This window comes from Rhinolophus sinicus, chromosome X (genome assembly GCF_036562045.2).
Source record: "Rhinolophus sinicus isolate RSC01 chromosome X, ASM3656204v1, whole genome shotgun sequence".
Lineage (NCBI taxonomy): Eukaryota > Metazoa > Chordata > Mammalia > Chiroptera > Rhinolophidae > Rhinolophus > Rhinolophus sinicus.
The window spans coordinates 68719334-68737826 of record NC_133768.1 but is presented as its reverse complement, the minus strand read 5'-3'; the positions used below and the strand labels follow the sequence as shown (position 1 = coordinate 68737826).

At 37.7% G+C, this 18493-nt stretch overlaps 1 protein-coding gene across 1 annotated transcript; it reads left to right on the top strand.

The window, feature by feature from the left end:
• The first annotated feature begins 1867 nt into the window (after positions 1-1867).
• On the top strand, positions 1868-17794 carry TAF7L (TATA-box binding protein associated factor 7 like). The gene is made up of 12 exons (XM_074323786.1): positions 1868-1938; positions 2744-2822; positions 5348-5481; positions 6175-6301; positions 6534-6589; positions 9388-9429; positions 10232-10379; positions 10712-10825; positions 11264-11482; positions 11681-11793; positions 12944-13003; positions 17160-17794. Exons 1-12 carry the CDS (start codon positions 1873-1875, stop codon positions 17202-17204), a joined length of 1203 nt encoding a protein of 400 aa, XP_074179887.1. The 5' UTR covers positions 1868-1872; the 3' UTR covers positions 17205-17794.
• The last annotated feature ends 699 nt before the right edge of the window (positions 17795-18493 follow it).

The following is an 18493-nucleotide window of genomic DNA, read 5'->3' as shown; positions in this document are numbered from 1 at the left end:
TTAGTTCTGCTGAGAAATCTAAAAGTTACAACTGATCTGATAAAATCTTGCTCAGCTGCTAGTTCTTCAAATAATCTATATTTCTTCTTCCAACCTTAAGTATTTGTTACTCTTTGTTCTGCTATGCAATATTCCCAGCCCCAAGATTTTTAATTTAATTTACTTTATTTTAATTAACTTTCCTCTTTATGTTTGCATCTCGTGTGTGTGTGTGTGTGTGTGTGTGTGTGTGTGTGTGTGTTTGTGTAACTGTATGAAGCAGGAAGAAATGAGTATCACAAATAATCTCTCCCTTTCTCTTTTTTTAACTCTCTCTCATCCTGGATATCTGCTTTTCCACTGCTGATACCTCTTGTGCTTTCTATGCCTTTCTGGTAGTTTCTGGCATCATACTAAAGGACTGAAATCATAACTAGTGAGTGATTTCACCATAATAAGGTCTCAGACTAACTTGTATGTGTTTTTTACGAAAGGTTTCAGTGGTATCCAAATTCAAAACTCAGAGCCCAGGTTAATAGTTTACAGAGTATTAGGAGCTGTACATTAATTTAAAATACAAGATTTTATAACTTGGTGTATAATATCGTGTTCTTAGAACATAAGAAAACTTTGTCAGGTTACATATACATTGCCTTTTTTCCCCTGTTGAGAAGAAAACAAATCTCCTCAGAACTGTGGGCCTTAAAACCCAAAATGCAAGCCACTTCAGATATATCCCAAATAGATGGAAAATAAGGTGAAAAATAAAGTTTAACTTGGAGGAGATTATTCACTTTGCTGTGGCATTTTATATATACAGAGGGTGCCAAAAACTGTGTACACATTTTAAGAAAGGAAGACTGTGTTAAAATTATAATACTCAATATATATGGATAACAAAAGGTGAATACAAGTCACATTTGACTTTTGCAATGACAAGAGGTGCTCAAAGTGGTTACCGTCAGTGTCCAGATACTTCTAATTACGGCGAATTACTGCTTGAGCAACATTGACCAAAGTGTCCACTTGTATACATTTGTTTGGCATCTGGTATATGGATCCATCTTAGGATTCTCTTTAATAGCTTTTAGGGGTATTTCAAATAAGTGGTGGTTGTGAGGATTAAATGAAATAACAGACCTAACACACTCAATGTAGTAGCTTCACATAGAATGCATGCAGTAGGTGTTAGTAATGAATACATCAAATTGGATTTTACATTCTTTCCTATCACCCTTCAGGAATGCATCTGTCCCATGAAGTTAGGTGTACTCATGTAGATACCCTAGCCATAAGAACTGGATTTTCCCCAAGGTAACTCGGAGCTCTTTATGCTGGCTGTAGAGTCATAAAAAGCTGCCTGCTCTCACATGAGCTTGTTCAATTCCTACCAATCTATTAAGGTGAATGAAGTATTGAAAATTAAGCTCTAGTTTCCTTCTAATCATCAGAACATTTCTGCCAGTAGTTTTGGGGTTGATTTCGGCCTTTTTTTGGCACTCTTCCCTGCAGAGATATATAGTTTGCTTCCGTAGCCCCCACTGTATTGGTGAATTGTATGTAATCCTTTACCTGAGAGCCTAAGAATATCACTAAAAAGACTAATGAATCATGTTTCATAACAGCTCTGAGTTCATTTGTTCTCATTTTATTTGGATTAATTTTGGAAAATATGCACATATTGGAGGGGAGATAGAGTGACTTTTAGAAATAATAAAGTTATGTCAATTAAGGTATTTCAGAAGTGTACACACACCATTCCAGTAAAGGTTATGGGCAAGATCGTGTATAATTTAACCAGTACTACCAGAAATGGTCAGCAGAGGGAGCAAGAGGAGTGTTGGTGACTTTCTGTTGGTTTTGTTTTTGTTTTCATGAACTCAAAAACAAGAGATGAGTAAAAGCCAGCATGAACCTCCTGCTGACCCGGAGAACCAGTTTATATTGCGTCTGCCTCGGGTAAGAAACCTTTGTATCTCAGAGCAAATATCTTCAGTGCATAAGTATTAGATCTGCTTGGATTCTGTAGCATTTCTATTTAAGGTAGGCTATAAAAACTGAGAACATTTGTTTTCCAGGAATCATATTCTGTTAAGCATCCCTATCCTCATTTAGCAGCACTTCTTTTGTCTTGTACATACCACCTATCATGTAGGTTGATTTCCTGACAAATAGCTGTGATGATGATGGCTTCAGTCACTTACCACAGACGCTAACAGCCTGTTCACTGGACAGTCAAGATAAGACTCTTCTAAAATGCTTTCTGTCACCTCAGAAGGGGCAGTGAGAGGGACCAGCACTGTGTCCTGCAAATTCATCACCATGCAAGGCTCTTGAAGCTCATCTCAATATTGTGTTAGGTTCTCTTCCCCCATTGAGACCTGTATTCAAGTGTTATTTAGTCTATGAAAGCTATATTAAGGATGGACTTCAGAAAGCTATTTCTCCAATTAGGGTTAATACTCAGTAAACTGCAACTAAGCATTTCCTTAGCAACTACAACTGAAGGACAGCAGTGTGAGGCAGGAATATAGAGCCGGGAGAAGGCATTAACTGTAGCTACTAAAAGACAACAATGAGGTTAGCATCAGTCTCATCCTAAATTGACTTTCACAATGCATGGTATCTCATGGTACATGGCACTGTTCCTAATGTTTGGAAGGTTTAAGGCTTTATTTAAGGAGGACTGTTTCTGACACATATATTCTATTAGCTTCTAAAAGACAATTCATCCTTCCGATTTGTCAATTTACCTCCCTTTTAGGAACATGCTTCTACGGTCAGGAAGATGATACGTTCCGGACGTGCTGCCATGAAAGACAAGCTAAAAATTGACTTATCTTGTAAGTAGTTAATATCCATTCAACATACATTGAACAGTAATTTATTAATAGATTGCTATGTGCCAGGTGCTATACTTGATACTAAGGATGTGACAAAGAATAAAATGTGGTCTCTGTCTTGGTGGACTCTAAGAGAGGCTTAAGTCACTCCCATCTCTTTTTTTAAGAGGAAATGAAGTAGATATTATATAACTTGAGGTAGTTGTCATAGTGTGTGTAGGAAGAATTTGGGGGTCAACTGTGGGATTTGCATTTGCTGATTGTTTCCTCCGTACAAGCTTCTGACTATCCAGGGGAATAACAAATGAATGTACTATTCTTTGTTTACAAAGGTGATATATCTTTTTCTTGTTTCAATCAAATTTATTAGGTTTTTAAAATACAGAACAGTATATAAAGAAGAAAATAAAAAATGGCCCATTATCTCACCATTCAAGTAGCCCTTATTGACATTTTTTTAAAAGGGTAATACAAGTTCATGGCTAGAAAATTCAAATAAAACAGTAAGGTTCAAAAGGAGGAGTGAACCTCTTTTTTACAGTACCCCAACATCAGTGCTAAAGGTAACTGATAATAACCGTTCTCCTTTTGTTTCCTTACAGACAGAACTTTTATGCATAATACCAACATTTAAATAATCTGTTTTTAAAGTTAATTTACACAAAAAACGTCATGTCAAACATGGTTTGGCACCTTTCTTTTTTTCATTTACTATTAGAAGATTACACTTCAATCCTCAAAAGGTATCTATGTTTGAGACATCGGGGCAGGATGCAGATTTGTCAGTATAATATATATATATATTGTATATATATGTATATACACATACATACACACACACAAGGTGTGATCAAACAATATGGTGAATGTTTAAGTAAAAAAAATTGTTACAGTAAAAGACACATTGCCATTTATCCTCCTTAAAATACTCCCCCTCACTTTGAACACAATTATCCCATTGTTCTTGCCACTTTCTGAAGCAGTTCTGGAAGCCCTCTTTTGTAAGTGTCTTTAGTTGCGCTGTTGTGGCTGCCTCGATGTCCTGAATCATTTCAACTCTGGAGAAGAGCCAGAAGTGGCACAGTGCCAGATCCAGTGAATAAGGTGGATGGGGACACACCATAATGTTTTTATTTGACAGAAATTGCCATACCAGAAGCTATGTGTGACATAGAGCGTTGTCATGATGGAGGATGATTTACAGCACACTTTAAAACACACCTTTTTGAACCATAGCTCACACCCGACTGACTGCACTGAACAAGTTGAAACTTGTCACACATGCTGTTACTAAAGTTTGATGTGCCACTTTCCATCTTGAAGATCCCTCTCTTTCCATTGGATGGCACTTGTCATCAGCATTCACTGTAGTTTTTTTATCACAATGGGAAGGCTCCGTGTCACACATCACTTCTGGCATGGCAATTTCTGTCAAAAACATTATGGTGTGTCCTCATCCACCTTCTTTGCCAGATGGATCTGGCACCATGTGACTTCTGGCTCTTCCCCAAAGTCAAAATGACCATGAAAGGTAAACGTTTTGAATTGATTCAGGACATCGAGGCAGCCACGAGAGCGCAACTAGAGACACCAAAGAGGACTTCCAGAACTGCTTCAGAAAGTGGGAAGTACAATGGGATAAGTGTGTTTGAAGCAAGGGGGAGTATTTTGAGGGTGATTAATGGCAATGTGTCTTTTACTATAATAATTAAAAAGATTTAAACATTCACCAATCACCATATTTTTGATCACATATATGTATATATGTGTATATATTTACATATATATGTGTAGATATGGGCACACACACACACACACACCAGAAGGTGCCAAAAAATGTATACACATTTTAAGAAAGGAAAAAACTGTATTAAAGTTGCGCTGATGATAAACACTATGAGCACCTCTTGTAATTGCAGAAGTCAAACGTGACTTACATTCATTTTTTGTTATCAGTATATATTGAGTATTACAATTTTAATACAGTTTTTTCCTTTCTTAAAATGTATATACCTTTTTGGGGCACCCTCTGTGTGTGTGTGTGTGTGTGTTCCAGTATATGGCTATTGTGTAGAATTTTATCTTTGTAAAGCCAACTAGAGGTTATAACTTGAGACTTATTAGCACCATTCTAGGATCAACCCTTCCCTCACCTGACCCTTTGAAAACGTCTGTATACAATAACACAATTGGATGCTTCTTATGGTGTAAACATGAACGGGGTTGAATAAATGAAATTTGCCTTTCAGTATGAGAGTGAATCATTTACCATTTTATCCACATTTAGTTCACAATCTTTACCAGGAAATCAAGTGACATAAACTGGGGGGAAAAAGAGCTCCATGTACTCTGCCTTCTTTTCTCTGGGGAGTTACTACTGGTGTGCACAATTCTAGCATTATGAGAATTAGTAGATTTCACTGAAAGGCTAATCTGTCCCACACAAGTCTACATTATTCAAACCCTAGTAGGATTAAGAGTACATTGGGAAGATTTCAACTTTGATCTTTCCTGCTTCTCTTCAGCTGACAAACGTCATGCGATTGTTGAGGTGGAAGATGTCTCACTAAATGCTAAGCTGGTTGACTTGCCTTGCGTTATTGGAAGCCTGAAAACTCTTGATAACAAAATGTTTTATAAAATGGCAGATATTTCCCAGGTATGGATGAGTTTTCTTAACCTTTCTTAACCTTCACATCCTTGCATGAATCCCTTTTTCCCTCCTTTTCTCTTCCTTTCAGTGTTCCTTTCCTCTTGGTGAATGGCTGCCTGTCACTTCTAATTTCGAACTCAATTGCACAGGAATACAATGGCGTGTTCTGGTTTGGTGTTTGATCCATAACTTTTCACTACTTTATCCAAATAGCTTTTAGAGCCTCCTTTTTGCCATTTATAGTGACTTGAATTATTTGAACACTATGAGCATCTGGGATTTTCTTCTGAACATTCTGTTAAAGCAGTGTGCTGTTAACGGTGGAGGTTTACACTGGTTCTTATTCACCATCTCTACTGTTGACTTCTTGTTTCCTTTAAAAATCAAAATGCTAAGATTTATTTGTTTTCAACATATTCCTTTTGCAGTAGTAAGCACTCAAGCTAAAACAAAAACAACAACAACAACAACAACAACAAAAAACACTCAGAGTCCACATACAGTGCTGCCGAGAGAGAGAGAGAGAGAGAGAGAGAGAGAATGAATATGAATGTATGTAATACTTGGTTTTCTGCAAATGCTAAGTAATACTCTCCTTACTTCTATGCTCCTGGATTTCTGGTGGTAAGAATGATCACGATTCATTACTAACTCAAGATTTGTGGCCATAGTCAACTTGTTTGTCTTTGTTAAATGTAGATGCTTGTATGCACCACTGATGGTGATCCCCACTCTTCTCTGGAAGAACCAGTTGCTTCTGCTGATCTTAAAGTAATGGGGAAAAATAAAAAGGAGAGACTGAAAAAATATGCCTGGAAGCATGGCAGTAAGTCACTGGCCCCTTGCTTATTCTGGCTAACTACATTTATCTGCTGAATCCTAATTACTTGTGAGCCACACTTAGGTGTTTGGTTCATTAGGCATCCAGACACTCTTAAAGGAATGAGTCATGTCATGAGCCAGTAGTTTATAACATGACCTTTCTCCTTATCAAATTCAGATAGATATGTGACTACCATCAGTCTTACATATGTTTCACCATGTTGAATTTATTTTAGTTACTCCACCACTTAAGAATGTCAGAAAGAAAAGGTTCCGCAAAACAACAAAAAAGGTTAGTTGTATACTAGTTGTTTGTCTACTGGGTGGATTGGAAAATGATTATGAGTGGGGGGAAAGGGAGACAGTCAGTTGGGGATTAATTTGTTCATTCATATATATGTCCAGTAAATGTTTATTGAGTGTGAGCTAAATGCTAGGCACTGTGGTTAGCAATTGGGAATATATAGTAAAGGAAAACAGATCTGCTCCTTGAGATTATACTCTAGTCCTTTAGGGATCTGGATGTGTCTTGAATTTGAAACTTCTGCTAATACTTTTAGTTTTCAATTGCAAGATCTAGCTTTAAAGTGAACTCATCCAAAACCTGAGAATTGGGAATTGTGGTTATATTCCTAACCTTACCTCAGACTTGTGGAACCTTGGGCAAGCTACACGAGCACTGTGGCTTAGCTTCTTCTTTTTTTAATTAAACTTTTCAGTTTAAAATAATTGTAGATTCACATACAGTTGTAAGAAATAAAAGAGATACCATGTACCCTTTACCCAGTTTTTCCCATTGTAATTTTTTGCAAAATTATAGTACAGTATCACAAACAGGAAATTGACTTTATTACAATTCACCAATCTTTTTTTTTTTAATCAAAGTTTATTGGGGGTAACAATGGTTAGTAAAGTTACATAGGTTTCAGGTGTACAATTGTGTAACACATCATCTATATATCACATTGTGTGTTCACCACCCAGAGTCAGTTCTCTTTCTATCACCATATATTTGATCCCGTTTACCCTGTCCTACCACCTCCCTCCCCCCTCTCCCGTCTGGTAACCCCTAAACTATTGTCTGTGTCTGTGAGTTTTTGTTTCTTCATTTGTTTGTCTTGTTCCTTTGTTGCTTTCAGTTTTATATCCCACATATGAGTGAAGTCATATGGTTCTCGACTTTTTCTGTCTGACTTATTTCGCTTAGTATAATAATCTCAGGATCTGGTGTATATACACAATGGGATACTATTCTGCCATAAGAAAAGATGAAAAGGATTGCAACAACAATTCACCAATCTTATTCAGATTTCTCCAGTTTTACTTGTACTCCTGTGTGTGTGTGCTTAGCTCTTTGCAGTTTTATCCCATGTGTAAGTGTATTCACCTAGATAGTAAAGATACTAAACAGTTCTGTTACCACAAGGATTCCTCATCTTGCCCTTTTACAGCCACACTCACTTCCCACCTATCCTACAGCCCCAGAACCCTGGCAATCACTAACATGTTCTCCATTTCTCTAATTTTGCCATTTTGAGGATGTCATATAAATGGAATTATACAATGTATAACATTTGAGACTGGCTTTTTTCAGCATAATTTCCTTAGGATCTGTGTAAGTTGTTGCACATATCAATAGTTCATACCCTTTTATTGCTGAGTAGTATTTCATGGTATAAATGTACCACAGTTTGTTTATCCATTCACCTGTTGGAAGACCTCTGGGTTGTTTCCATTTTTTGACTATTTTAAACAAAGCTGTGAGCAGGTTTTTGTGTGAACCTAAGTATTCATTTATTTGGGATAAATGCCCAGGAGTGCGATTGCTGGGTCATATGGTAATTGCATGTTTAGTTTTATAAGAAGCGACCAGACTGTTTTGCAGAGTGGCTGTACCATTTTACATTCTCACCAGCAATGTATGTGTGATCCAATTTCTCTATATTCTCTCCAGCATTAGGTGTTGTTGCTATTTTTTACTTTACCCATTCTGACAGATGTGTAGTGATCTCATTGCAGTATTAATTTGCATTTCCCTGATGGCTAATGATGTTAAATATCCTCTCGTGTGCTCTCTCATTTGCCATATGTATAACCACTCAGTGGAATGTCTGTTCATGCCTTTCGCCCATTTTGTAAATGGATTTTTTTTTAATTGTTGAGTTTTGAGAGTTCTTTTTTATTTTCTGAATACTAGTCCTTTGTCAGCTATCTGGTTTGCAAATATTTTCTCCCAGTCTGTAGCTGGTCCTTTCATTTTCTTCACAGAGTATTTCAAAGAGCAAAAGTTTTTTGTTTGATGAGATCCAGTTTCTTGATTTTTCCTTTTAAGGATCTTGCACTGTGTGTCACTTTTATGAACTCTTTGCCTAGCCCTGATCATGAAGATTTTTACCTATTTCTTATTTTCTAAAAGTTTTACATTTTACATTTAATCCTGCAATCCATTTTTGAGTTAATTTTTGTAAAAGGTGGGTTTAGTTCAAGGTCATTTTTTTTTGTCTTGTCCAATTGCTCCAGTTCCATTTGTTAAAAAAAAAAAAAAAAAAGAAAAGAAAAGAAAAGAAAAAAAAGGCTGTCCTTCAATTGTATTGTTTTTGTACCTTTGTCAGAAACCGGTTGGGCATATTTGTGTGAGTCTTTTTCTGGGTTCCCTGTTGTGTTCCATTAATCTATGTGTTGCTCCCTCCACTGATATCACAATGTAGCTATATAGTAAGTCTTGAAATAAAGAAAACTGTTCTCACTTTATTTTTCTTTGTCAAGATTTTTTAAACTATTGTGGAGCTTGTACCTTTTCATAGAAACTTTAGAATAAGTTTGTCTATGTCTATAGAAAATGTGTTGGGATTTTTATAGGAATTGTATTAAACGTAGAGATTAATTTGGGGAGAAGTGACATCTTTACTATGTTGAGTCTTTCAATCTATGAACATGGTTGCCTTGGCTTTTATATTGTCAGTCAACAGCATTCATTGAGTGCCTACTAAATGTAAACCTAGGTTAAGAATAGTTTTAGAATTCTTTAAGCTTTAGTGAAGTAGGAAAATCATGCTATAACCTTATTGTTTATTATGTTTTATTTCATAGCTGGTTGATTTCAAACAAGTGGAAGAAGTCAGCTTTACTGAGGTAGAGCAGTCATAATATGACTTTATTGTTTGACCTTAGAGTGTTTTATTTCATAGCTCATTAATTGCAAACAAAACAAAGAAATCATAAAGGTTATTTTCAAGCCTTCCTTCTCACCTCTAACCCCCACTCTCATACACATACACTGAATTTGATTCACTGAAAAATGAATTCATTGTTTAATGTCTGACAACTCATAGAGGAAAAGATACAATTTGGCCAGTGACCCTGTGTATTCTAATCTGCTTTTTTCCTCTGATATTTACTTAAAAAAACATTTCTTGGAAGCCATTTCTTAAAAGGGTTCACTTTTACCAGCAGTTGTTTGCAATTGCTTATTCCCCCTCAAAGTTCTGTCTTCTATTTGTGGCATGACGAATCGGTTGCTGTGGAGATAATTGTCTAAAACTGGATTTAAGGGAGGACATGTAGCTAAGACCCAGTTTTTATAGGAAAATCTCTAATAATAAAGATGTGGGGAAGTGGAATCTGGGAAGTTGGATTTTTAAGCCAAATTACTTCTAAAAAATAAATAAGGAGTTATAGTTCTTTTCCAATGTGGGTCACGGCAAATAATTAATAACTGAGGCCTAAAGGTTGCACCTCAGAGAGAGGTCTTTAACACAGAGTTGCAGATTGAAAAGATTAAATGTCGCAAGTAATTTTGGGGGAAAATAAGCTTACTGTACAAAAATCTAGATCCCAGTCAAAGATTCCTTCATAAATAGCATCACTTAAAGTATAAATTTGGCTGGATGGATATATTAAAGAGGGCTAATTATTTGAATTCATTTGTGTGCAGGAAAAGGACAGTCCTGCAAAACAGAGAGTGTTAAATGAGATTACTGGTATTCTCCCTTCCCCTCCTCTGGTTCAGTACATTGACTCTCCTGATGTAGAAAAAGAAGTGAAAAGACTGCTATGTTCAGATACTGAAGCTGTCAGTGCCCGTATCCTTTTGTACTAAATATGTTCTGTGTAGTGTGTCCCACCCCATATGCACTTACTGACAAGCCCTCACTTCTGGTATTTGTGTGCCAATTTTAATGTGTAGAACTTAAGACTTTTGCAAATGTTACTTTCTAGCTAGGAACAGTAAATTTATGTAATAGAAATTTATTTACTTGTGTAATGCAATATAAGGCACTTCTCCATACTAGAAATCCAGATACGAATGGCCTGAATTTGGACTAAATTAAATAGCACTTTCAACCAGAGATCCTCTTTCTTTTCAATGGCGCCTTTTCCTTTCTGCTTTTTCCTTGACTGCCTCTTCTTTCAGGATGGGAAGTCATTATTGAAGGTGAAACCAAGGAGATAGAAAGTCAAGGCTTCATTCCAAGCTTTGAGATATCCCCAGGCATGAGTAACTATGAGCAAGGTCATAGCTCATCAGGTACATTAATAAAGGCAAAGCAGGAGCTTCAGAGAGGGAAGGTGTTGACTGTGTTTAAGACCATTCTCCATAGACTCACAGGCTAATCACAGAAAAAGGATGCCTTTGCCCCTCTTTTCCTCTTATTGGTCCCTCAGTACTTTAGGGGTTTTAGATTGGGGTTCTAATATCCCATCAATCCCTGGTAGTCTAAATTCCTATGGGCCCTTAGATTCTCTAAATATCTTGATCATTGAGTACTTGAATGAACGTTATTACAGTGTTTTGCATTTCCTGTCCTTGCTTTTTGAAGGGAATAATCTTCCTATGAGACAAATTATTTATAAAATTCATTGGTTGCCTAGGAAACTTGAGGGGAAGGGATGTAATTGCAGCTGGAGTGGGAGTCATTTGAAAAGTTGCAGTTAGTTTCATCTTCTTCTTGCTTAAAACCAATAGAATATGGTATGTTTCGGGAGAAGTGCAGTCAGTCCACCAGTAACAGTGATGATGAGGATGATGAGGATGATGAGGATGACGACGACGACGATGAAGTGGATGATTATGATTACGAGGATGAAGAGGAAGAAGGTCATGAAGAGAATCTGCAAAGGGAGCTACAGGCCAAGTTAGTTGAATTTAGCCAGTATGAATCAAAGGAAGGAGCCAGTTCAATAGGTAAGTTAGAAGAAAAAACAAAAGGTGGGAGAGAGTATGTGGCAGTGCTAAAGATTGGCTTTAAACACACTTTAGATGCAAGGTTAAGTTTGAGAAGTTATTGCTTAGATGTGTAGTGGACTTTTAGTTGATTTGAAACTCTATCTGCTAAGTTTAGGCTATGTTTAGATACATAAAGTTTCTGTCTATCTTTATTAGTCATGGAAATTCAGAAGCAGATTCATTACTTTGAGAAAAAGCTCCAACAGGTTCGGTGCAAAGAACAAAGACAGAAAGATCTCATCAAGAAAGTGGAAAACCTGACACTTAAGGTAAATTCTTGTTGGCTGGTATAAAGATATCTTGGTATCTTACTTTCAAAATTCCATCTTTGTGTTTCCACTCATGTCATCTCTGTGCAGCATTCTTGTTCATTCATGAACCTAAACAACTTCTTAGAAACCCCTACTAATAGGCGTATTTCCTTTTAGCTGAGTAATTTTGATCATCTCATATAAGCAGTTTTGGGGAAAGGATCAGGAGACTTGAGATAATTGTTGCCAGTATCGAGCATTTCCTATGTGAAAGGCACATAAAGAGCTGAGCATTTTACATGTATCATCTCATTTCATCCTCATATCCCTGTAATATAGGTATGGTCACTATTCCCATTTTATAGATAAGGAATTGAAATTCAGAGAGGTTAAGTAACTTGCCAAGGACCACAGTAAATGGTAGGGCATAGATTGAACCCTGTTGTTTGTGCCAAAATATATTCATTGTAGTGAAAGAGAATTAATTAAATTTATTTTTAAATTTTATGATGCATGCTTGAACAAGAATAAATATCTTGCTTTATTTTTATAAATACACATTTTATTAACACACATTTCAACAAAAGGAAAATTGTTTACTCCATGTTTGCTTTTCCCTTTATAGTGAAGGAAATTCTGAAGCATCTGGAGAATTCCTTGCCAGATTTCATTTTTTGTAAAGCTGTAGTCATCGAAGAAGAGCAAGTTGACATGAAACTATACCTATTAAAAGTGTTGTTTTTTAGAATAACCAAGTGAGATAATGGATGTGGGCACACATCTATGATTGTTGTTGCATGCAGTACTAGTTAGGGATAGTAATCTTCTGCGCTAGTGCAGGGAAATGAAGGAGTCAGCACAAAATTCCAAGCCAGCTTTTTAAATAGTCCACCACAGTCAAAGGATTTGTGCTAAACTAGAAAAAGGCATCCCAACCATTTATTTTAGGACAAGAAAAAAAATGCTGTGTAGGGTATATAAAATCAAATCAGTGGTCTTGTAGTTAGTGGGTGCTGTTTTTATACACTAAGTCCTTTAAAAAGAGTGCTCTTTTGTTACAACTGACAGTTTTCTTACTTATCAAATTGCTTGCTAAACTCTTTGTCTCTCCTGGCTCTTTAATTTTTTTGAGGCTCAGCATTCATCATTTATACAATTTGTTTTCCAGAATCATTTACATTCTGTGCTGGAGCGGCTTAAGTTACAGGAAAAACAAAAAGATAAACAGGTAAGAAGTATGTTATCAAATCAACCAGAAAACCTTTGATACAAAGAATACCCCACCCTACCCTCAATCTCATTTCTGGCTGTTCTTTACAGGAATGGTAGTGGCCAACTCTTCTAAATGAGGGTAGCAGGTTGCAACAAACTTTGTGAAAATTCACTCATTTAACAGATATTGAATGCCTACTATGTGAAAAGCCTTGGATACTTGTCCTCATGGAGCTAACAGTCTAGCAGAGAAGATTGACCGTAAACAAATTATCATACAAATTTAAAGGTGCTAATCGTAAAGAAGTGCTATGAAGGAGAAAAAGTCACTGGTGTTACTTGAATAGAGTCCTGAATTCAACTGTGGGGGGGTCATGATCAGCCTTTCTGAGGAAGTTATGTTTAGGTTGAGAAAGAAGTGTAAGTCCAGGCAAAGAGGGGATGAAGAGCTTCTTGGATGGAGCATATGCCAGGTCCCACATTGGGAAAAAACTTGACCTCTTTGAGGACCTCTGGAGTATTTAAAGCAAGGAAGAGAGTAACAACATAAGGTTGGAGAAGTAGGCAGAGGCCATACTGTATGGTTCTTTGCAGGCCATGGTAAGGAGGATGGGTTTTAGTCTTAAGTACAATTGGAAACCCTTGATGAGTTTTAAGCAAGAGACTCACATTAACTTAAAGATCACTCTGATTCTTATCTGGAGAATGGATTGTAGGAGGGCAGGACTAGAAGCAGGGAAGCCAGTTAGGAGTCTGTGTGGTAATCTAATAAGAGGAGATGGTCACTTGGACTAAGGTGGTGGCAGTGGAGCCAGAACGAATATATATATATAATATATATATATATATATATATATATATATATATATATATATATATATATATATATAAATAAAAATGTTTTATAACAGCTTTATTGAAATATAATTCACGCACCATACAATTCACCACTTAAATTGTACAGTTCAATGGCTTTTAGTATAGTCACAGAATTGTGCAACCATTACCACAATCACTTTTAGAACATTTTCATTATCCCCAAAAGAAACCTGTACCCATTAGCATTCACTTCCTATTTCTTCTTAATCACCCTTACTCCCCACCCCTAGGCAACCACTAATCTACTTTCTACTAGTCTACTTTGCCTACTCTGGATAGTTTATATAAAAGGAAACATATAGTCTTTTGTGTCTGATTTATTTCACTTAGAATGTTTTCAAGGTTAATCCATGTTGTGGCATGTATCAGTACTTTATTTGATGGCTGAATAATATTTCTTTGTAAGGATATACCACATTTTGTTTATCCATTCATCCATTGATAGACATTTGGGTTGTTTCCACATTCTGGCTATCATGAATAATGCTGCTATGAACATTAATATATGAGCGAATGCATTTTAAAGGTAGACTTGATGGGAATTGGGTAAATTACTGGGTGTTGAAGGAGAAGGAAGTATTAAGAATATGTGCCAGATATCTAACTTGAACGACTATATTATTTAAAGCCACAAGAGAGTGAACAGACTGAAAAGAGAAAAGGGAAGTATGTGATAAGTGAAGGTCAAGTAGCTGTATAGAAAATGTATGCTGACTCCAACCTTATACTGTTGAGGGTAACAATTTTAAAAGACTGGAGTTCGAATTAGGAAGATGGGCTTAGCATGGTCTCTTAAGGTAGAGATGATGCCATCCCCATCCCCATCCCCATCCCCATCCCCATCCCCATCCCCATCCCCATCCCCATCCCCATCTCCATCCCCATCCCCATCCCCATCCCCATCCCCATCCAACAAGGCCAGGGGAATTCTTATGTTCTGTATATTCCCTTCCCCTCGGCAAATCACTTATCCAAGTACTGCTTATAAACAGTCATGTGAACGGTCAAGATCACTTTAGCGCCCACTAAACATCTTTGTTTCCATCAATGCAAGTAGTTAGTATCGGGGAATTTTATTTTCGACATAGAAAGATAGTCGTAAAGTTTATTCACTCAGAGCCCTTTACATTAGCTCACTTACCCAATGTATATTTATTGAGTGCTACTTTAAGCTAGGTACTGCAGGGAGCTACAAAATGCTTACAACAGTTTCTGCCTCCAGTTGGGGAGAAATTTATGAAAGGGATAGGAATTTAAAGGAATGAGAGCTCACTTTTGTCCATGAGAATTAGGGAAGACTTCATGGAGAGATGGTGTTTGGGGCCTCAAAAGGTGGGTAGAGGTGTTTTTTTTAAAGATTTTATTGGGGAAGGGGAACAGGACTTTATTGGGGAACAGTGTGTACTTCCAGGACTTTTCTCCAAGTCATGTTGTTGTCCTTTCAGTCTTAGTTGTGGAGGATGCAGTCCAGCTCCAGGTCCAGTTGCCATTTTCTAGTTGCAGGGGGCACAACCCACCATCCCTTGCAGGAGTTGAGGAATCGAACTGGCAACCTTGTGGTTGAGAGGATGCGCTCCAACCAACTGAGCCATCCAGGAGCTCAGTGGCAGCTCAGCTCAAGGTGCCGTGTTCAATCTTAGTTGCAGGGGGCACTGCCAACCATCCCTTGCGGGACTCGAGGAATTGAACTGGCAACCTTGTGGTTGAGAGCCCACTGGCCCATGTGGGAATCGAACCGGCAGCCTTCGGAGTTAGGAGCATGGAGCTCCAACAGCCTGAGCCACTGGGCCGGCCCTGTGGGTAGGGTTTTAATAAGGGGATAGGGAAAGGAGGGCATTTTATGTAGAAAGTAGTATGCACAATGGCTCAGAGGTGGTGATGCCAGGCTAAAGAGTTTAGATTTTTGATGTAGGTCATAATGAACCATCAAAGCCTTTTTTTTTTTTCTTACTTGGGGGAGTAACTCAGGAAGATTTCTCTGGCAGCAGTATGTAGGAGAAATTAGAGTGGGCAAAGATTAGAGGAAAGATGCCAGTGATAGAAGGAATCGGAACTCAGCAACTGATTGGATTTACAGGACAAAAAGGGGGAACAAAGAGGAGTCTAAAGTCTGGGTAACTAGAAAATGGTATGTCACTAACAGAAATGAAGGCAACAGGAAGAGGAATATTGGGGTGAGGGATGGAGAAGGTGATGAGTTGATTCAGAAGCATGTTGACTTGGAAGCATTTGAAAATGGGAGATTGGAGAGTGGCCCATGCATAGAGATGGTCACTGAAACTGTGGGGATAGATGAGTTAGCCAGCTTGACTGGTCAACAAGAAATCTGAAGCTAGGGGAAAAGCTCCCTTTAGAGGGTGGTGGGAGGAGAAACAGCCCACAAATGAGAAAGAACTGGAGCAGTCAGTGGTTATAATTATGGTCAGCATCCGAGTGAAAAGATCCTCTAAGTTACTGCAGGTGGCAATTATAGCAGTTCTGGTAGGTGGCGTGCAGCATAGGATCATTTTGTAATGCTCCATTCTTTTCATTTCACAGAATGAAAATCCACACTGGTATGGAGCGATGTAAATTGAATAATACTCAAAAACCATCTTTGTCCTAAACACAGTATATGCCTCTCTGAGTGTTATCGATCACTTTGCCATTTCAAGTAAAACAAACAAACAAAAATTAAACCCTACACCACAAAAGGTTCAGAGCTTCTGACATCAGGATAAGTAGAACATTGTCAGGCTCCTGATTGGTCAGGACTCTGAACCGGTTTCTAATTGTCTCATAAATGTGGCAACAAGCAGCAGCTAAGACCTGGTATAAGACCAAGTGTGTTCAATGAGACAAGAGGTTCTCCCAACTGCCTTATCTCTGACTCTTAGACTATAGCTACAGTGACCTCCTCTCCATTGCCCCCACACTGAGCTGTGACCTCTGTACACTCTTTCCAGAAGTACCAATTCTTAACAGCAAGCCTATTTAATTTTTTCAGCATATTCAATTTTAAAGCTTCCTTTTATAAGTTTGGCATAATAAAGGACAGTATCATGCCCACAGTATTGTGTATGCATTCTTGACTGTGGCACTGTTCTTTGGAATATCACAAGACTAAGATTACCCTATAAATGCCAAATTACAGTATTTCTTTTTGGTTCATATAAGTAAACTCTCTTCTTAAAATTAAAGTTTATTGGGGTGACAATTGTTAGTAAAGTTACATGTAAGTAAATTCTAGATCAAATAATGGAACTTAGGATTTCAGATGACTATTTCATGTTTTTCTGCCTCTCTCCCTACAGCTCTCTTACCTACAGAAAAAACTGAAGTACTTTCTGGAGAAGTGAGGGGAGCCTTCAGCCTGGCACACAAACCTTGGATTCCCCATGCAGACCGAAGACTGCATGAAATTTCATGTTTCTGTTTGTTTCATTGCCCTATGTTGAATCGTTTTTATGTTTCTCTGAGCCATTTTTACTAATTACATTTGAAGTTTGTAGTCATGTAGAAAAGGATGGAATATAAAAAAAAAAATAGTAGACCTAAAGACCCAACTCAACTAGGACACTTTGCTTCTCTGTTTTAATTTGACAGTTACGTACATTGCTCTGTTCTAGGGTGCCTTCAGATGATTTAGCCATGCGTGCCAAAGACAGTGTAGCCTAAAGGCCATACAGCTAATTTGCATATGTTTTAGCTTTCCATTCTTCTGCTTGCTTTAAATATTTCCTAAAACATAGAACAAATCAAATCATTTTTACCAAGGGCTCAGACTGGCCACAGTGAATTTAAGTGCCTACCTCGCGGCAGCTATTATAATAGGTTGTGTCCTGTCTCTGTTCAAGTAATAGGGACTGCTTTCCTGCTCAGGGATGATTTCTTGCCACTATCTTTATTCTGCTGTTGTGTTTTTAGGATTGTGGCTGGTTATTATTTGCCAGTGAAGGAAACAGTTATAGCAGAGATGAAATTCTGAGCTGTTGTCCTTATTCTGAGCCTCTTCATCCTAACCCCCATCGGAAAGGGTTAGGAAAAACCAGATGCCTGTGAAAAACCCTGTGTGGTTTTGTTTTTTCAGCTGTAAAGGTTTTCCACTCTGTATTCTTTAAACAATAAATAAATCCTTCATTTTAAATGGATTGCTGTTACTTTATTAAACCACTCACATGATGTGAGTGCACTCATATCCAAAAGGAAACTGGAGAGACAAGCAGTAAACTCTATGATTAGGAAATGCCACACAATGCTGTCAGTGCTGGAGCTCCTTCCAAAGAGCTCTTAGGATAACTTGTAATGATCTAAGCAAATGATCTCATAATAACCATATAGCATTGGGATTTCGAGAGAGGGTAGAGAGAAGTGGTAAAAATGGCAGCTCCAATATTTGTGTTATGTTGTGGAACAAACACAAGGTTGGAACCCCAGCTCTGCCATTCACCTTGGGTAAGTCCCTACACCTCTTAGAGCCTCTGTTTCCTCATCTGGAAATCAAGGGTGATAATGCTTATTACCAAGAGGCATCTGAGGATTTTCTGGAAGTAGCCCACCTAGACCCAGGTCTGCTTCCAATTGATCACGTTGGTACTGCTCTAGGAAACATACTCCCAAGTGTTCTCTGCTGCTTCTAGTGCTCGCA